At 39.3% G+C, this 21,650-nt stretch overlaps 1 protein-coding gene across 2 annotated transcripts in view; it reads right to left on the bottom strand.

Annotated features, from left to right (window-relative positions):
* The window catches only part of LOC140726749 (PC3-like endoprotease variant B), a 753,656-nt gene that overhangs the window by 286,853 nt on the left and 445,153 nt on the right, over positions 1–21,650 (bottom strand). For both annotated transcript variants that reach the window (XM_073043532.1, XM_073043531.1), the window contains exons 8-9: positions 12,139–12,221; positions 6,500–6,588 (exon numbers count right to left, since the gene is read on the bottom strand). In XM_073043532.1, coding sequence (XP_072899633.1) covers positions 6,500–6,588; positions 12,139–12,221 — 172 coding nt within the window. The remainder of the gene's footprint in view (positions 1–6,499; positions 6,589–12,138; positions 12,222–21,650) is intronic.

Raw genomic sequence — 21,650 nt, 5'->3', positions numbered from 1 at the left:
AACCACTGGGCCGCGGCCCAGTATCAGTCTGCGGTCCGGTGGTTGGGGACCATTGATACAAACCCAGATTATGTCAGTTCAGGGACAATTTGTACAGTTCAGGGCATAATGCATTAGAAAGCATATATTAGCTTTAGTAAGAGACCAACACAGATTTACCAGAATTTTACCAGAACTTGGGGATTTGATTCAGTGGACCAAGTACACAAAATAAGTCAATTTCCCACATTATAGGCTAGGGATGATTTGGTTTCATTACTCATCTGAGAAGAATCTCTCAGGTAAGTGGGATGTAATTGGATAAGGGAATATAGCTATAGAGCCAAGCTGTTTGGAAGAGACGCCAAAGGATATTTCTTGATGTACAGTAAAAGTGTCCACATAAAACAAAAGCAATAAATGCAAGGTCAATCAATAATTTAAATCTGATATCAATAAAACTTTTCTCGATAGGAGTATTAAAAATATTGAAACAGAATCAGAATCAGGTTTAATATTACCAACATGTGTCGTAAAATTTGTTAACTTCGTGGCAGCAGTACAATGCAATACAAGATAAATGTAAAAAAAAAATGTGAATTACAGCATTAAGTAGTTAAATTAAATGAGTAGTGCAAAAACAGAAATCAAGAAGTTCTGAGATAGTGTTTATGGGTTCAATGTCTATCCAGAAATAGTACGGAAGAAGGGAAGAAGCTGTTCCTGAAACATGAGTGTGTGCATTCAGGCTTCTGAGCCTCCTTCCTGATGGTAACAATGAGAAGAGGGCATGTCCTGGGTGGGGGGGGGGGGATCCTTAATGACGGATGATGTCTTTTTGAGAGACTGCTCTTTGAAGATCTCTTGGATATTCTGGAGGCTAGTGCCCATGATGGAGCTGACTAATTTTACAACTCTCTGCAGCTTACTTTCATTCTGTGCAGTGGCCCCCCATTCCCCCCCATACCAGACGATGAAGCAGCCAGTCAGAATGCTCTCCACAGTATATCTGTAGAAATTTTTGAGTGTTTTAGGTGACAACCTATTCTGCTCAAGCTCCTAATGAAATGTAACTGCTTTGTTGCTGCATCAGTATGTTGGCGGCTTGGAAGTGGATGGTGTAACAGGGCAAATGTGATTGCACTGTATCATGGAACAATTGTATTGTAGAGAAAGCTACACAGAACAACAGTCAAGTTACAATACTACACAAGATGATAACAGGATGGCAGCATTGTCTTTCTACAAGGATAGTTTGATCATTGGCATAAATTGTGATTGTTTATTGATCCATCCAAACCACTTTTCATGTCACCCATAAAGTGCCAGCAGTAGACTAAGTATATCACCTAATTTAACAGTTCATTTTAAGATTTCTAATTCAGCAGATTGGAATTGATTTGGTCTCAGTGGGGAACAAAGCACACGGCTTGAACATATGAACAAGAAATGCCTGAGAACAGCAAATGTGCTAATAGTAGGCAAAAGAACCAGCCAATAATTCTGTGCTCAGAATGTAGAGATGGAAATGTGACAGAGCAGGACCTTGTCTTGTTGCCACATGCAATTAGAGTGTTGAACAGGCCTATTAAGAGAAAAAGTGAGCATCTAATACTCCCTACTACAGTGCAAGCAGCTGCTGTGAGTGGAACTTTCATAATCTCAGAAGGTCCTGTGTAATGTCAAAGAAGACAGAAAAAGTGAGGAATTCTCAGGTAATTAACAAGGAAGATAACTGAATCAGTTAAACATCAGCCTTTGGACTTTTTCACGGTTTCATGGCCCTTATCTGATGGCTTGGCTGGCCATGAGAGAGGTCCTCATAGTCAGATCCTTTCTGTACATTTGCTATATCATCCCCATTGCACAATGCCCTCAGGACCAGTGAGGCAGGAAAGAGGCAATCAGCCATCTCTTTGCAGATTGTGGATTTGCTGTGAGAGTGTGAAGAAAGATACAAGGATCTTTGTTTTGGTTCGACCCTAGCAACGGTGTAACAGAGGACTCTTTGGTCTACACACTGTTCACAGGAGTACACAGAGAGAAACATGGTGGCCTGTCAGCACAGCAAGATGTCAGTAATGGGAATGTTTCAGACTGGCAAAGGGATGTGCTGAAAATTGATGCTACCAGTGCAAAGGCTCTGAGGGGGACAACCTCAGTCTAGGCTCCTTTTAATATTTCACATGGAAGGGCTGAATCAGGTGAGGAAGATCCTCAATATCAGGGGCCACATGAGTATATATAATGAATAAAGTTTATTTTTGAAATAACAAACAAGGCTTAGCTTCAGACCTAAATTTCAGTGCTGTCTATTTGGAACTTCCTGTAACTGCATAGGTTTTCCCCAGGTGTTCAGCTTTCCTCCCACATGCAAAAGATGTGTGGAATGATAAGTTAATTGCCAATTGTAAATTGTCCTTCATGAGTGCAGGTGAGTGGTAGAAATTGGGGGGGAATTGATAAGAAACTGGGGAGAACAAAACTTAAATGGGATTATTGTAGTATTGGTGATAGTCAGCATGGACTAAATGGGCCACAGGCCTTTTTCACTGCTGTATCCTGCGTTGACTCTTTGACTATCCATATGTGTGGATATGAGGAATAAAACACTGATTTAATACAAGTTCAGAAACCATTATGGCAGCTAGGAAAGTTATATTTAGTTAAAATAATTTGAAAGAATGAGATGATGTCTGTGGTAATGTTAGTGAATGTTGTAAAAGCTTTTAGAGAGAAAAAAATCTGTCCATTCCTGCTTGGTTTATATGTGGCTTCAGATTCATAAAGATATGAAAGACTCTTCATAGCCTGTTAAAATGGGTTAGAAAGCCACTGAGTTGTACCAATAGTCTATGGACAGGCACAATAAAGATGGATGGATCATCTGACATTTATTTTGGACAAGACAAAGACTCCTCAAGCACTGCAATTGTATTTTTACTACTACCTTGTACCTGTCAGAACTGGGAGAGCAGGGGAAGATTAAACAATAGTCTAAAATTGTAATTGTAAAGGGATTGTGCCTTTCATCTGAGATCCACTCTATCCTATTACTGTTATCAGAGAGGTTTCCATTAGGTTAAACACATCTGAGCTAGTGTTTGTCATTTGGGAGGGAGCAACTTTGTGACATGTCTTCATTGACATCAGTTCTCATGAAATCTCTTTGCATTCTGTCAAATAAAGGAAATAAAATTACTGGCTGAGAGCCAGCTATTCTCTCTTTCTCAGCTGATAATTCTGTACTCTTCCATATTGAACACCACTTGGAGAATATTCTGGGGAGAAGCAACAACTTAAAACATACACAGAATGGAGAACATCATTACCCATTACCAATAGTGAATTAATTGCTACTCACTTAGTTAAGTCCTCAAGTAAAATTGGATTATGGCAGGTGTTGAGATGACTAACACAAGGACTAAACCAATTTGACCTTGTCCTCAGAAATCTGTCTTGGGCAAGTGCACTTGTAAATGAAAATCTTTGCGTAGTCATATGTTCGTACTGATGGTTTTTGTCTTATTCTGCAGCACTACCACCATGTTAAATGAAACAGTTTCAGATAACATCCAGTAAATGAAATGTGGACATTCATGAACATTGCCAAATATCAAAAGCTGGAGAACTATATTCTACTAGAACATAACTCAAACCTAAATCCTGATACTTCCATGACCATCAAGACTGGGGACTGATCCATGCTCTTTAAGGAAGATAGAAGAACGTGCCAAGAGCAGCACTAGATATGCTTAAAATTATATCTCAAAATCTGAATAATACAATTAGCAACATATGAGATCAAAATTCTATAGTTTTACTGCATCAAGTTGTGAATAGTGTTGGATATTTAAACAAATAGCCAATGGAAGTGGTTATTAAATATCTCTTTAATACACACTTCTTCACAAAGTGGAAAATTAACTAACTGTGTTGTATACACAGAATCTGGGCGAGTAGTTTGTGCCCGTCCATGGCAAGATCTGGATAACATTCAAGTACATGCTAATAAATGACAACCAACATCATGGAAAAAGATCCTATCATCTCTTGATATTTAATGATACTACAATCAATGAATTGATTACAATCAATATTCTATCAGGCATAACTCACAAGAAACTTAACTGGACCAGTACATATAAGAGCAGATCAAAGGTTACACACTTTCTCATTAATAATGCACCTCCTCACTCTCCAAATTTTTTCCACTAACAACTGGGTAAGTTAGGTATGTGATGGAATACTCTCCTTTTGCCAAGACCGTTGCAACTCCAGTAATACCCAGAACGCTCAATGCCATCCTGAACAAAGCAGCCCACTTAACTGAAATCCCATCCACTACCTTTAAAAATCTGTTTTACTGGTGGCTTGAAACTACACTGTGTACCATCTACAGGATGCACTGCTGCAACTTATGCGCTTTCTTTGACAGCACATCCTGGATCCACAATAGGTGGACAACAAATGCAAGGGCCTGAGTTCACACACATCCTGACATAAAATATATATAGGTGCTGGGTCAGAGTCTTTGCTCCTTAAATGGCTATGACTGTGGCAGTACCTTCAAAGCATGGACAGAAACATGCATCTTACCATCAGCTTCACGAGGGCTGCTTGGGATAGACAATAACAACTAAACATGAAAACAATACTCACATGATGAAAGATCACAATAAAACCAGTGAACTTTCACATTTTAGGTCCTTAATCTTTGATATGCACTGTTACAATAAATAATCCTGAAAGCTGTCAACTACAGAATCTGCGCCTGTAGCAGTTAATTAACACCATGGATTCCTCCTGCAGGAGAAGATAACACACTATGGCAAAGAATGTCAGACCACTGTTGAGAGGACGTGCTATCATTCAACATTTAATGGTACACATAAAGGAAATGATCATAATGATTAGTATTAACTATGCCTCACAGTGGGACATGAAGACATGAAGACCTTTACTCTTCCTGTAGACTGCAAGAATGTAATCCTTTTCTCTCCCCATAAGTATTCCACGTAACAGCAGCTCACGCAGACCAAAATTAAGAGTAAGGTTGTTTCTATTGCCAGGACATGATGGAGAACATTGGCTTTAAGTTACAGATGACCATTGACTTGGGCCATACTTCTCCTAATCTGACTGCAGTCCAATGACAATCACTCAGGGGAGTACAGGAAGGAAGTGCACACAAAATACTCAAAGCACAGGACATTTGAGAATCAAATGATGTAGAGTTCAGTACTGAACTTGATATGTGAGCAGAATTAACAAAAATAAAATGTCAGCCTTGAGCCAAAGAGCAAAGCAAAGGCTTACAAAGCCAATCTCAGAAAATATCTCAAAAATACACTTACAATCTAACACTCTTCTGCAAGGGTAGAACTAGGTGGTTTGGGTCTCATTTGGTTTTCTTTCTCTCTTATTCCTATTTTTATTGCAGAATAAGTGAGGACAGATTCCTACTGGGGAGTCTATGGTGTAACTACCATTGGTACAGAAGGACAGCTGCAAGCAGCATGGGTAATCAGCAGAATGTGTTCCCAGTCTCTTTGCAAACTCTTATTGGATGAATAAGCCACTGGTGGTACCAGCGCTGACAGTTGTGAGCTTCAAAATGAGGTGCGACCATAAATGTGGTTTGTGACTCCTGCGAGCACATTTGGGTAAACTCTCGAAACTCAGCCTGCCTGATATACATAATGAGTACAGCATAATGCATTGCCACTAATTTCAGGAAGGTTAAAGGCATTGCACATTTGCACTCTTACTCATTAGTGAACACACTACACACCACTGCTGCCCTCCACCTGCTCCCCAAAGCAACTTTACACAAGATAATGATGGGATCTCCTTCCTTCCCTCTGCACTATATTATAATAGCATTGCTTGGAGTTTACCAAATCTCCTTTCATGAGAGAGAAATGGGAACTAAAGCAATAAATGGCACAGTGTAGGATCTAGTATAGGCACACCTTGGAGTTCATGACTGCCTTTGAATTTCTTTACTTTCCATGTTATAGCCTGTTTCACAGTCCTTAATAAAGAAAGCAAACCTGATTTAAAAATGTAAGTGACAGTTGCATCATCAGCAGCAATATCAGTGACACAGAAAGGCAATTAAAGTTGAAAATGAATGTTCTGGAGTGTAGCAGAACTCTCACACAGAGTGACAGCCAATCACAGCAATGCCATTGTTTAACTCCAAGTCTAATGCCAAAGCCAGTATTTTGTAGCGCATTCCATTTGTGCTAGAAATGCTGAAATACAGATTTTATATTTAGGAAGTTGCTGATAAAAGGCTTTACTAAAATCACAAAGAAAATAGCAAGGTACTTGTGCTAAATCTCTATGATCTGTTTGCATCAAGAATGGACTTGCATTTGATTTTCTGTTGCCCACATTCCTTTAACAAAGTTACAATTCTAATAGAAATAAGGCAATGGCACAAAGACAGTAATATTAAACAATATTCAGAATTTCCTTGGCACCAAAGTACAAACGTTTGTACAATCATTACCTCCAATATTTGCATTGTATGCAATACCAACTCCACAGAAACTATTGTTGGCTTCCATTGCTACTTCTCCAGCACATTTAGTTCCATGACTTGGAAACATGAAAAACACAAAGGCAGAGTCTGTGTAATATACATATGATATAAATAAATAACTACACACATAAAGCCTCATCATTTTCACACATGATTCAGAACTATACAAATTCACTTTATATTATCCCCATTGGTTTTTCACAGTGAAATATTGTTGGATAAATCATGTTTACCAGCTGGTCGCCCCACAGAGAAACATCAATTGTCACCCACTTGACGTCCAGGATGATGTAGAATTACCAGTATCGTTTGAAATGTGGAAGTCTGCCGAAGGTCAAAAAGCTTTTGCTCTGTTGTTAGATTTACCACTGAGCCCAGCAACAGAACACTGACATTTTGAAGAGATGGTGTGCATGCACTGTATCTGACCTTTGGCTTTACACCACGGGCAACAAATTAATAATATTTAATTATTTGCGAGTATTTTTATGCTTCTTAAATTTTATTTGTATTTTTAATTGCATTTTCTGGTATTAATTTTCAGAAGATTCTGATTTTGCATTGAACTGTCAGGTGCTCTAGGGTCAGGACCTTAGATTTGCAGGTTAGTGCCTGTCCCATCACCTCTACCCACATACACATGCACACAACACTTCAGATGTGAAGAGTTGCACAATCTGAATGTAAAAGATGTATCATAGAGTGGTGAGTATGGGCAATGGGCCAGTTCCAGTATAATCTAGCTCATTATTTTCAATGTATTGGGTGCTATCTGTGAGTGGAGTTTGCACATTCTCCCTATTACTGTGTGTGATTTCCCTGGGCCACTGCTGTATGTAGACTCTAACGTGTAGGTACATTATAAGTGGGATGGGAGAAGCGTGAGTGAAAATGGGTGGTCAGCATGGGGTACATAGACTGTCCATGTTATATCGCTCTATGAATACGACTAATCGATTCAATCTAAATTATCAATATCTCTTCCACACTGAGAAACATCTATTTAATGTTTGATTGAAACACTTTACCTGCCATGCATTACCTCATTCCTTCATTCACAAGTGAAAATTATGCTTGTCATATTTATTTTATTTAGGAGACGGAGAAGTAGGAAGGTGTCAAAGTGAGTCCTGGGGTAATAAAAATGTGGGCTGGAGGCCGGTAGCCAAGAAAAATGTAGGCCAAAAATGCGTGATATTTCAGAAGTAAACAGTGAAATAGAACAGCAGCAGATCGGATGTAGAAAATGGTTTAGCTTGAGATTTGCAGTTTGCCAAAGTTCTTCACAAAGTATAAAGGGACAGCCAGGAAGAAGGCTGAAATGTGTGGAAGTGTTTACAGAAGCCAATGTAGGCTGCCTTTGCCTTTGGTGATATTTAGTTTTTGTTCCATTAAATTAAAACTAAACTAAATGTCAGTGATGACAGCAATTGCCAGTTGGGGTAGCATCCAATAAACCAAACATGTGCAAGTACCTGACACCAGATTTACTGTATTAATCAACTGCCCAGTTTAGAAAATGACACCACATTTTTAAAAAAAGCTTATTGGAGATAAACTGGGTCATGATCTGCAATAAGTTCATGGCTATTTGACGGAGTCCAGATTGCAAACAAAGTCTGACCTCATTATAAAGACTTCGGCATTCAGTCACCTCACAATGCTCAGCTGCCTTTCATGCATAATCTACAGGACCATTTTGTGAATGGGGCCAGTTGAAGCAAGCTGGTGCTAGCTGAAGCCACACATGCACATTTTAAAGGACATCTGCTGTGTGAATATTATTGGCAGGGTCAACATTTAATGTTTATTCCTAATTATCTTTTCAAATTTAATGGTGATCTGTTTTCTTGGACCAGGCTACGTGGTGAATGTGTTCTCAATGCTGTTAAATGAGTAATTCCAGGATTTTGACTTAACAATGACAAGAAATGCCAATTTCATTTTCAAATCAGCATGGGTTTTTATTTGATTCTGTTCACACACACTTGCTATTCCTCTCGTTGTTGTTGGTAGTCATTATAGTTCAGGAGGGGGTGCTGTCAAAGAAACCCTGATTAGTTGCTACAGAGCATCTTACAAACAGGCCAGTCAAGGTGGTTGTCTTGTCATCAATCTTAAGCTTCTAGACTTGAGTGTTACTCAATCTCTACTCTTCCATGTAGATGAAAGTTTTGCTTTGCAGAGTCTTCAGACAAAGTCACTCTAACCTCTGACCTACTCTTAAAGACACAGTTTCCCAGAATCAGAGTCAGGTTTATTATCTCTGATATATGTTGTGAAATATGTTATTTTGCAGCAGCAGTATAGTACAATACATAAAAATACTATAATTTATGATAAAAATATAAAACATATCTAAATAATGCAAAAAGAGCAAAATCGTGATGTAGTGTTTGTGGGTTTTTGGGCACCTGCTTTGTCCAATTAAATTTCAGATAACCATAAGGACATTGATCTGGAGGGAAGTAAAAATGGTAACATTGTAGATGAGACTTCATTGGGTGCATTGAATGTAACAGATGAGATTGGAGGAGGCGCAAGTGAGTCACTATATCACTGGAAGGGTGTTTAAGTCCTAGAAGATGATGAGGGAGGAGGTGAAGGGATAAGTGGTGCATTTCCTGCTATCTCAGGAAAAATACCAGGGGATGGGGAGGAGATGAACAGACCAGGGAAATATGAAGTCTGTCCCGTGCATAAACCACAAATGTGCGGAGAGGTTAAGATGCGCCTGGTGGAATCCTCTTGAAGTTGATGGAAATGCTGAAGGATGATATCTTGAATGTGGAGCCTAGTGAGGTAAAAGGTGAGGACCAAGGGAACTCTCACTCTGTTCTACCTAGTTAGGTGGGTCTGCAATCAGTCTCCTGCATCTCCATCTTCTATCACACTCTTGGAATTCTTAGAAATGGTAGAAATACATTAGAACAGGAGTTGAATCTTGCTCCACAGAATGTCCAGCTTCTAATTGCATTGTACAAACAAGCTGGATGAACTCAGCATCCCACTTTCAGTCTGCCTCCTCTTCTAGCTACCTATCACCTCTCTCATGATTCTGCCTTCTTCTACTACCCATAGTGCTTTCCTCTTTCATTCCTTCTTCATCTCTCCAGCCTATCCCCTCCCTGATTCCCCTCCCCCACCCCTTGATCTTTCCTCTGATTGGTTTTTCACTTGGCACCTTCCACCCTCCCCCCACCTTTATAGGTCCCCTGCCCCCTCCTTCTTCAGTCTTGACAAAGGGTCTCGGCCCGAAACGTTGACTGCTCACTTCAACAGATGCTGCCTGACCTGCTGAGTTCATCCAGCTTGTTTGTACGTCTTGATTTGACCCCAGCATCTGCAGTGTACTTTGTGTTTTCCAATTCCATTGTAACTGCAGTAAGTACGTGATTGTTTCAGTTATTTTTCTTGTCAATGTTAACCTCCAGCATGTTGATGTAGGTGATGCTATCAAATGTCAAGGGCAGTGCTTATTCTCCCCTGTTCCAGTTAGTCATTATCCAATGTTATGTGTAGCTAATGCTAGTGCTTGTGTATTATCTCATGCCTAAATGATACATGTATACAGGCAGGAAAGCTTTGTTGACCGAGAAGCAAAATTCCACATTTCTTACACTGAAAGAACAATGTTATTGCAGTTTCTCCCTGCTAGCCTGTTCTGAATGTGATCCGATCTCCTCCCTGCCCCTTAATTCTCCTCCAGCTCCACTGATGATGGACATTGTGATTGCCAGCTTGAGGAGAATGCAATGACCGACAATGAATTATGAATGAGAATCAGAGTCGGGTTTATTATCACTGATACATTTTGTGAAATTTGTTTTATTTGCAGCAGCAGTACACTGCAATGCATGGAGTTACGGTAAGTTACAATAAGAAATATATAAAAGTTGTGAAAAAGAGAGCAAAGTGATTTTCATGAGTTCATGGACTGTTCAGAAATTTATTGTGAGAACCTTTCTGAAATGTAATGCAATGTGCAGACAGAAGGAGCTTTACTGGGGATGCTGAAGGTCTGCCGGCTGGTAGTGAACTGACATCTGCATCAGGCTTCAAGGCGAGTGGTCCTGAATTTGAATCCGGCTGGCTCCTTGCACGCTTTCCATTTGTGGCCGAGTTGAACGTCAAGCTAGCAACTCAGCCTCATAAAAAACAGAAAAATGCTAAAGAAAAGCCAAGATTACCAACCAATGTGCCTCAAGGCATGGAGAGGGACAACGACTGAATGCCTGCTCAGTCTGTAGCAGATAGCAACAATTCTCTCATCTTAGAAATGAGTTCTTCTTTTAATTTGAGTCCATAGTGGAATCAGGAGCAAGATGGATAGAGGACAGCCCTTGTCCATAAGTGATAGAGAACAAGTGGAAGGTAAATGCACCGCGAGGGCCCCTTGGCTAGTTAATATTGTCCATCAAATTTTGGTGCGTTTAGCTGTAGGCCAACAAATGATCAGCTCAAAAAATCCTCTGCAGCTCTGGTGTAACTCCACATTTTCATGTAGAATCATTAAGCTGCTGTTGGATCTCTCCTTTGCATTATACCATTGAGTGTACTCCATTTCCGCTGACTCTGCTGCTTCCTGTCCAAGGTGAAGTTCAAAGTTCAAAGTCAATTTACTATCGAAGTACATATATGTCACCATACGCAATGATAACTTTGCTTTATCTACCTAATGCAGTGATACGTTACTAATACAGATATGCAGCCGGTGGCACTAGAAACAGCTGAGAGAGGCTGGTGGGTGGGGGGATAATGAGAAAAAGAAATCATGGCCACAATCATCTTAATTGCTCCTAGAAAGGTAGTTCTCACACAGATCAGTGGCTCCAGTCATGACAGTATCAAATGGCTTGTCTTAATTTGAAGAAGAGTCTCAACACTTCCTGAAAAAGAGAACATAGGCACACGATCCCATTGATTTCAATGGGATTTCCCTCCAATAGTTAAGGAGGTCAAGGGAAAATCTAAATTTTTTCAACTATTTTGCTTTAGTTTAAAGTCTTTGAATGTTTCATGTGCCGTTAATTGACTATTTTTAATTTATTAAAATCAAATGATATGTATTATTCTTTAATACCTTATTTTAATTTTAACAGATCTGAATGTTGGAGATATTTATAAATTGTTAAAATCCATGATAGTTGTACAGAAGACAAAATCTAATCCCCCCCCTCCCCCACCACCCCATCCAGGAGCATTTAGGGGCAGGATCTCGACAATGCATTATCCAAAGCCAAGGTGTCGGATAGACCTTTGAACTTGATTTAAATATGTAGGAGAGATTGCGCTGGTATTTGTGGGCAGTGGGTCTGGTCCAGCAAGATTTGGGGCTTAGGACATCAGCATTACCCTTCCCCATTTTACTATACTAAATGTCTACCACTGAGAAATCTACAAGTCTTACTAATCTACAGTTCTTGCATCCATTTTGAGTTTCTGCAATTAATCCACTTTTTATTTTTAATTATTAGTTAACTTAGTAAGTTTGCTACTGTTTTCTTTCTATTAATAAATATAATCACTGCTATGTCCTTCACATTATTCTACTAAAATACATTTTTCTTTAAGATGGATGCTAATGAATTACTTGAAATATTTACCCATTCTGCTCATTCTTAGCATTTGGAACTGGATCATGCTTTTCATCGAAGTAATCATTGAAATCAAAGCTGGCATCAGGATCCTGTGAAAATAAAATAGTGAAAGTGATACGTTTGTCTATAGATATATAAATAAATCATGTATGTGAATGACAAAGGTATCATCATATGTGTGCTGCTGGCAACAAAAGCAGGAATACCGATATTTTAGATTTCTTAAAGATTGTAACTCTGATTCATTGACCACTACTATAACTGTTAATTTTTAGTTAAACAATATGTAAAGTACATATTAGTGTCAGAGAAAAAGTCTTTTTTCTAAATGACCTATTGGCAATACTGATCAATGGTACTGGCCAAAGGGCTTCAGTGCTCTATAGAAATGAAGAGAAAGTAGCTCCGATGGTTACATTATTAGGTTACATTGCAACATTTAGGACAATTGAATAAAATAAAGATTGTGATGGTTTGTAGCGCAGAAATACTGAACAGAAAAGTTAAACACACAATAATGAGGTTGGGTGAGTAAATGAGTGTAGCAGCATTGCTGCTAAGATGGTAAATGAGACAAAATATCAGCTCTAGCAAAGCAGGCTATAATCGAAGGCGAGAAATATGCAATGAAGTATTGGTGTCCTTCACAGCATACTTGGAAAGGATGAAATGTTCCTTATGGTTAATCATCTTCTGAAAGCAGAACGTCATTTTGAATATGCGTAGATGCTGAATACTGCTATAATGGAAAGGTTATTGTATTGATGGAAATTGAGCAAAAAAGAAATTGAAACGCATGAAGTCCCAAAGGGACTTAACAAGGTGAATATGGACAGGGTGTTTCCTTTTGTTGAGGAATGTAAAATTAGGGGTCATGATTCAAAGTTAAGGCATTGTCCATTTAAGACAAATACGGTTAAAAAAATCTCTCAGAGTATCAAGAGTCTCTGGAGCTGTCTTCTTCAGTGAGCAATGGAGAATGAAACTTCGAATATTTTAATGCAAAATTAAATAGAAAATTGATAGGAAGGGAATGAAAACTTACAAATGATAACACAGATGTGAGATTACATTTAGGTCAGAGAATGTGAGGAGAATGAAATGGATACTTGCTGGTCGCTGGTATGAAGAACCTGCTTTTGTACTTTATCTCTCTACACCTCCACATATTTAGTGTCCACTTAAATACTATGAAATCTAGCTTGGAGATGCTATGGCACAAATATTGCCTAGTCAAAATCAAGATTGTTTTTGCAAACTCTTGGTGATTAATTGAAAGAACAAGAGGCAATGCCAGTGTCCTCTCCCAGGCCAACATCCCAAGTACGGTACTGAGGACTTAGATACTTCAAGATGATAAAAATATTACTTGCATGCTCAACACCAAACTCCTGGTACAAACATTCTTTCCCAAGTTCTCTTGTAGGAATGACAGAGGAAAAGTTTAAAGGATGTACTCAAAGCCTCCTTGACAAAATATAAAATCTCTTTGGAATCCCTGGCTCATGGTCCTTCAGAGTGGAGAAACAGCATTCAGGATTAAATTTAGAAGCTTGAGCGGTGCATTGGGCTCATTATACCTTGTACGAGTGTCAGAATGAACCTTATAAACTTCCTGCTCACCTAACCAGGCAGCTAGCTGCTATTCAATGTTTAAACCTACAGAGGTGGACTGGAAGCATGGCATCCATAATCACAAGATAATGTCCAAGAAGAAGAAAATGTATTCATATGAAAAAATAGAAAGATAGTTTAGATAGAAAGCTCAGAATTGTCCAAGATGATGAAAAAATTGCAGTGGAAGTCATAGCAAGCCACCCTGATGTGTTGGCTTTTATTCTACAACTAGAAGGAAAATTTAGGAAAAGGAGACATGAATTAACAGTGAATTGAGTGAAAATGGCACTGGTTCATCAGAATAAGAAATAATTATACAAGACCCCAAATATAGTCAAGAAGGTTTAAGACAGTGAATTAACAGACTGAACCTGTAATTGTTTTCCATACTGGTTAACAATTTGGCACATATGCAAATATTATGATATTTTTCTAAGTAAGGTGTAAGCACACAACAGTTGTTGTAAACATATTATAAAATATCAATCCACATTTAAAAGACTATAAACTACCTCCAACATGTTTTATAAGTGTACTATCATCACTAAAGATATTTTGATTCATACAATGCCTTTAGTAAAGTCAATGTTTTTAAGTGCTTTGCAGGTATTCTGAGAGGTTTTCTTTGATCATTAATATTAATATTTACAGACTCTCAAGTTTCTAGTCATTGCAAACTTTCATTAAATTGGCCACAAAAACCACTTTGCTGAGTGTTTGCATTGACAGGGTATTTACAAAATTAAGTATTGTGCCAATAGTGAAAACTTGTGTTTACTGACTACAAACATTGCAATACAAATATGCAAACATATGCAAAATGGAATCATTTGAACTGATTCTACAATATTTGTGAAACTTCTCTAAATTCCCAAATGTTTACAGAGAACTGAATCACATTGACTTTAACGTCCTGCTACTAATATTAAAACAGTGTAACAGTTTTGATATGGTTCATATTTTTGACTGGTGGGAGTGTGGGAGAGAGAGTGGTAAAGTCAACAACTCCCAGATTATTTCATGTGTCCATGGAGGTTCTACTTATGGAAAGATGGTATTAACTCCCAATGAACTGGAAATAACATCCCAATAGAAATGTTGAATTTGGAACTCTCAGCCACGGGGATTGGTCAAAGTAAATAGTGTAAAAGGGAAGGTGGACAAGTGAGGATGCATTGAAATATTTGAATAAGGGAAATAAAAAATTAACGCTGGCATAGAAAGGCAGAGTTAAAAGTCTTGTTTCTGTGACACACATCCAATGCAATGCTGATCAAATTACCCAGGCAGAGTGGCCCACTTCACTTCAATTCTGGTTGGTTGCTCTTTATGTCTGCCTTCCTTTCAGTCTTCCAGTCATGTCCAAAGGGGATGCTTACTGGTTCATCAGAAAATGGCTTGCACAGGCCTCTTGAAATCAGCAATAATTTATTCAGCATTTGCCATGTAATGCACTATAGAGTTCTGCAACTTGTAGATGGCAAAGGTGGGCATAGTCCACATATACATTGACATTAGGTAAGGCTTGTATGCCAGGTACACCTTGATGTGGAGCTAATGGTTTCAGTATCATTCATGCAGCTGGACAATGCATTTTGATGCTGGAATGACACACTTAATGCCCCAAAAAATGGGCAACAATAACCAAAAGTCCAGGGAAAATAGTTTTCGGGTTTAAACTAAAGATTATTAGAAATAAGAACTGTGTGAACTTTCAAACCTATAACTGTATTTAATGATATCACAGCTGTTCCAACTTTTCCACCATATCCCCATATCCCCGACCTCCTTACTACTTAATCACCTATCTGTCTTAGCTTTGAACATATTCAAAGAGCTAGCCTCCTCAGCTCTCTGAAATGAAGAGTTCTAAAGACTCAAAACATCTGACTGAAGAAATTTTACTTAATCTCAGTCTTGACTATGTGCTTGCTTATTCTGAGAAAATGGCACCTTGTCCTAAAATTTTCCGCAGGGGAAACATCTTCCCGGAATTTATCCTATCCAGCATAATGTGCATCTTCAAGGTCCAACATTTCTGTCATCCTGATGTCACTATTTTATCAAGTAAACAAGCAGATTTCTTTTGTTCCTAATTCCAGCACCTGCAGTTTCCTGCTTAGCTTTATTCACCTCCTACTCACTTCTCAAGCCCCGCTTAGAATCTCTCCTCCTCATTAGGATATATTGTCACTTGGAGTAATGAATTGACTCTTTTAACATCCGCCAATGCAGATCTATTGTGTTATCTACTCCTCCATCTCAACAATTTGCCAGTTCAATTCAAGCTCTCAATTTGCATTCCGTTATAATCCTCAGAGTTTAAGTTTAACACAATAGTTTCAAATTCAAGTTTTCCATCTCGAGTTGAATGCTAAATTCCATTGTCTTCTGATCACTCCTTCCAAACAGATTTTTTTTCTTCTGAAATCATTTATTTTACTGGTCTTTTTGCACATAGCTAGATTCAAGATAACCTGTTCTCTGGTTAGCCCCACAATCATTGCTTTAGAAAACTATCACACATTCTACTATATCTATAATACTAATAAGATGCAACTACTATTTCCAATGTGTCCTACCTAAACCACATGGAAATTAAGGATAGCCACTACACTTTGTGTACTGCATTACTTCTCGTCTATATTCTTTCTTACCGTTTGGTGGTTGATGCACTACTCAAAGTTCAAAAGTTCAAAGTACAAAATACACTTTTTAATATATGCCTCCATATACAAAATATTAATTTTCTTGTGGGCATACTCAACAAATCTATCGAATAGTAATTATAACAGGATCAATGAGGGACCCCACTAGGGTCTATAAACAGAGTGCAGAAAATAAGAAAACTGTGCAAAAGGAAATATAATTAAATAGTGAGAACATGAGATGAAGAGTCCTTGAAAATGAGTCCATGGGTTGTGGGAACATTTCAATGATGGGGCAAGTGAAGATGAGTGAAGTTATCCCCTTTTGATCAAAAGCTTGATGGTTGAGGGCTAGTAACTGTTCCTGAACATGTGTGAGTCCTGAGGCTCCTGTACCTTCTTCCTGATGGCAGCATCTTTCTCTTCTTCTCTTCTTTCATTTGCTGTTTTTTCCCTCCACCCAAATGAACTCCACTTTTTCTCAGGCTCAATCGTTAGTCACAATAGTGCTTATTTCATACATTATTAACAAAACTCCAAAATGGTTGTTGTGACGCGTCTGGTGTGGTGGTGTAGTGGGCCATGCTCTCACTTTCAGCTCCCACTGCTGGCCAGCAGTCTTGCAAGAAGGAAAGCAGAATGTCTAAGCCTCACCCTGCCAGTACATAGCCTTTCCAACAGTAAGCCTCATGCAGTGCCTCCTCACTGGCAACACATGGAAACTGAACTCCCTTCAGACTCAGGCTGAACCACAGAGGACAGGGAGGACGTATGGCCCCTGCAGACAAAGCACGCTGTCCCACCGGTGTGTGGACACGCCTTGGTGCTTATGAACCAGATCCCCAGCTATGAGTAAACAGCCCCACTGCCTTGTGGGCAGGCTCAGGAATAAACCCAGACAGCAAATCTGGAGTGGAGCCCCTAAAGCGGTTGGACGTCATTGAACATCCTTCTGGCAGCTCCTAGGGCCAAGCTGGTGCCAAACGTATTGCTTCATAAGCTTTCCTTTGGACTATACTGGTGAGGCTGAGAGGGGGATCTTGATGACTGGGCATCTCAGGTTCTCCATACCTTCCATCCAGGCTTGTGATGATGATCATCACCCATAGTCCTTCGAGACAGGCGGATGCCAACCAACCAATCAACCATTAACAAAACTATCCACAACTTTTTCCTTCCCTGTCCTCCCTAAAAATCAAATACCTGTGAATGTTGAATTTCTTCCTTTGATTTCCATACTCGTTATCAGGTCATACTTACTGTTTGTGCTCCTGGTTTGTGGTTTCAGATATAATGAGTATTTGGATTTCGGGATCTGTCATTTTACTGCTTTTCCTTATGTTAATCAATGTCTGTATTGAACATGATGGTAAATTAAGCTAATCTCTTCTGCCTGCACATGATCTATACCCGTCCATTCAGAATATCTAAACAGTAAAGGCAAGGATAAAAATGAAAGACAGAAAAGTAGAAAACAAAAAAGAAGGTAGGTCAAGTGGGAAATAAACTGCAGCATAGACCAATTGCACTGCCAGAGATGTTAGTGGAAACAGAAAAATAGTAGCATTCAGGAGGCTTTTAGAAAGACAAATGAATACATGAGTCTGTGAGACTCATACACCAATTTTCCTTTTCGAAGATGATAAGCACAATAGAGAGTTTACAAGAAGTGAGTACAACTCGTTTTCACCTGTAAGCAAGCTATTTTTAGTTACTGCTGATATCTGGCTGAATAACGATCAGAGGAAACAATGTTTACTTTCAACAACAGATACGTGGGGAAGAAACCTCATCATCAATTCTCTCAGCATGTTTAAAGAAGGAGCCTGGAGTCTCTAGGAAAACATACTGTATATAAGACGTAGTGGGAGACAGGAAAGTAGAGTATGAGCTGCCATACAGGAGATGCTGCGTCTATGTCATTATTTCCCTTCAGTTGGTTTACTGCTTCAAAATCTGACATTAACATGTGAGTAAATGTCAAGTCTGCCTTTATAGTTCAGACACAGAGAATATTAATCACCTCAGACAGACATAGGACACAGAAGCTGAAGTATATCAGGTGAATGCTTGAGCTTTCTCAGTTATTCAATAAAACCAGAGCTAATCTGACCTTTGGTCTCAACTCCATATTCCTGCCTGATTGCCCGAATGTTAAATTCACAAATAAGATTCTTTGTCATGTTTCTGGACACTTTAAAATAACATAAAGAAAGAACTTTGCCTCTGTGTTGCAACAAAATCATTTCCTCCTTGCCAATACCATCATAACAGCTATGTGTCTGCCCCCGAACACCAGATCTTATGGACCTAGCAGGCTAAAGATACACAAGAGGTAAATTTAATTTTGGTGTGTCTATTTTGTTGACAGAAAACAGGTGCAATGTAGTAACAACCAAGTAACTTATGTAGTCTGATCTATGCAGATACCGTATATGGCCCACAGCTAACTTGGTTGGTGCATAACTAGACAATGCTATGTATAGGTTTTGGGGCCCAAATGAAGGATAAAAAGCATCAATTTTCATGGCAACATTTGGAATCTGATGTATGTCTAACACTGCATTGTCTCCAGTTTCATAAAGATCTCCCTGGTGTCAGCTGGTATCAAGCTTCCTGTGCGTGCTAATGAGTGGTCTAATGACCCTACCCTGAAGTTTTGCATGTGCCACCAGTGAAAGGGTAGTTTTGTTTTGAGTTTTAACACATTAATTGGTAATTAAACAGGCCTGGACCCTCACTTGTAAATTGGCTGCTCCATCCCATGCTTGCGTCTTTCTTAGAGCTTAGACAGGCTGGTGGAGGGGGAGTGGTGGCAGAGTAACATTCAGGGCTATGTCTTTGCAGGAAGAGCTTTGTAAGGAGTAATAGAATGTGAGCGAGGTTTGTGAATTTCTACACTGGGGGAGGCCTGCAATGCAGATGATTTCCCTGTGAAAAATCTGCCTACTCATATTAGCAGCAGTACAAGTCTTCCTCTCCTTGAATTTCAACTGTGGGTGACCTCATTAAACATGTAAGCCACAAACTGTGAGATATGATAGAGCTCAGTGGCAGCAGCTTGGAATAACCCTGAGGGTAGGAATCTTGGCCGGTTTGACTCAGAATCTGAGGGCACATATAAGACCATAAGCTACAGGAGCAGAACTAGGCAATTTGGCCCATAGAGTCGGCTCTGCCATTTCATCATGGCTGATCCAATTTCCCCCTCAGCCCAATCTCCTGCCTTCTCCCCGTATCCCTTCATGCCCTGACCAGCCAAGAATCTATCAACCTCTGCTTTAAATATACATAAAGACTTGGCTTCCACAGCTTTCTGTGGCAAAGCATTCCACAGATTCACCATTCTCTGGCTAAAGAAATTGCTCTTCATCTCCGTTCTGAAAGGGTGCCCCTCTATTCTAAGGCTGTGGTCAATCTTGTGAAAACTGAGCTAGCGTACCACTTAAAACGGTCTAGCTATGAACATGGGTTCCTTTAAATCAACAACAGACACAGGTGATACCCTCCCAAATACTGGGCACTGCATGACCTTCGACACCATTTTGGGCAGTTCTGCCCTCCAAAAATGTTTATTGAGCTAATTAACATTCTGCTTGAGGATCAAAAGTAAGCTTCCTGATAGGTACTAAGAGGACAAGGAATGTTTGCATCAATACGATACTGCATTCTCAGCATTGTCGGAAGGATTTTCTTGTTGCATGATAGTACAATCAGTGTCCACTTTATTGGCCACAGGAGTGGAACCTGGTGTGGTCTTCTGCTGTTGTAGCCAATCCACTTCAAAGTTCGATGTGTTGTGCATTCAGAGATGTTCTTCTGCACATCACTGTTGTAATGCGTGATTATTTGTGTCACCTTCTTATCAGCTTGAACCAGTCTGACTATTCTTCTCTGACCTCACTTATTAACAAGGCAATTTTGCTCACAGAACTGCTGTCACTGGATGTTTTTTTTTGTTCTCACAACATTTTCTGTGAACTCTAGAGAATGTCAGCAGCTTCTGAAATACTTTAACTATCTCGTCTGGCACAATGATTCCATGGTTAAAGTTAAATTTCTTCCCCATTCTGATGTCGATCTGAACAACAAGTGAACCTCTTGGCCACATCTGCATGCTACTTTTATGGATTAAGTTGCTTCCACATGATTGCCTGATTATTAGATTTTTGCATTATTGAGCAGGTGCACGGGTGTAGCTATTAAAGGGGCCACTGAGTCCACAAAAGTTCAATTGATCAGGTTTGGCATATCAAAGCTGGAATCTGTGGGGCATCATCAAAAAGTAAATTGTATGTCTCTATATTCTGCAGGCTTAAGGTCAAACAATTTCACCATTTTACTAAAGGAAAGTCAACTCAGGCTCCATAACAAGAGTAAAAACCATGCCAAAAAGTGAAATTGAAAATCGGTTTTCAACAAGGTGAAGCTACAATATAGATACTCACATGTACAAATACATAAGCAACAGACTAAAGCTTTTTGCATTCTCACAACATCCAGTCATGAATAATGGTGGGAATTAAAATGAAGGAGGGTGCTCCAGGAGCAGTGACACAGTCCTGTTCATGAATACACAAGACATGACTTGATGCTTTGGTCTTAATCTTCGGGGATGGATTAGCCATCTCATAATCTTTCTGAAGGCTTGACCATCACAGAAACCAGTCAACAGACAACTTGAATCACTTCACATAACATGTGAAAGAAACAATTGCTAAAGCACAGAATATAGTGAAAACAATGGGACGATGCAGTTGTAAGATTAAAGACGTTCCCTTCTGAAATACCTGTACATAAGGTCTTCCAGTGCAGCTACAATATTGACTTTGATCAAGCAATATGGAAAATTGTCCAGGAGCATCTTAACCACAAGAAATGCATTGAATCTAATTGATGCACTATCAATAACTCTCGGAGATGAGAGGCGAGATATAGGCTTTTATTGGCTGGAAGAAAGAACAAGCAGCAATTGACCACCATACTACATCCTGGAGACTGAGGCCAGGGCTCAGGCTCCAATCGCCTTTATACCGGGGTCCGTGGGAGGAGCCACAGGAGCAGTCAGCGAGGGGGGCGTGTCCAGACAGGTATATGTAGTTCACCACACTAATTTTGTTAATTATTCCCCATTAGTCCATGCTGAGTCATCAGTAAACCGATAGAAGATTACAAACACTATCGAACAACATTTACCCCTCAATAACTGTGCACCAATGCACAGATTTGTCTTACCTATGGTCACAAAATGTA

Source organism: Hemitrygon akajei, chromosome 4 (assembly GCF_048418815.1).
Source record: "Hemitrygon akajei chromosome 4, sHemAka1.3, whole genome shotgun sequence".
NCBI lineage: Eukaryota > Metazoa > Chordata > Chondrichthyes > Myliobatiformes > Dasyatidae > Hemitrygon > Hemitrygon akajei.
This window is presented reverse-complemented; position numbering and strand designations above follow the sequence as displayed.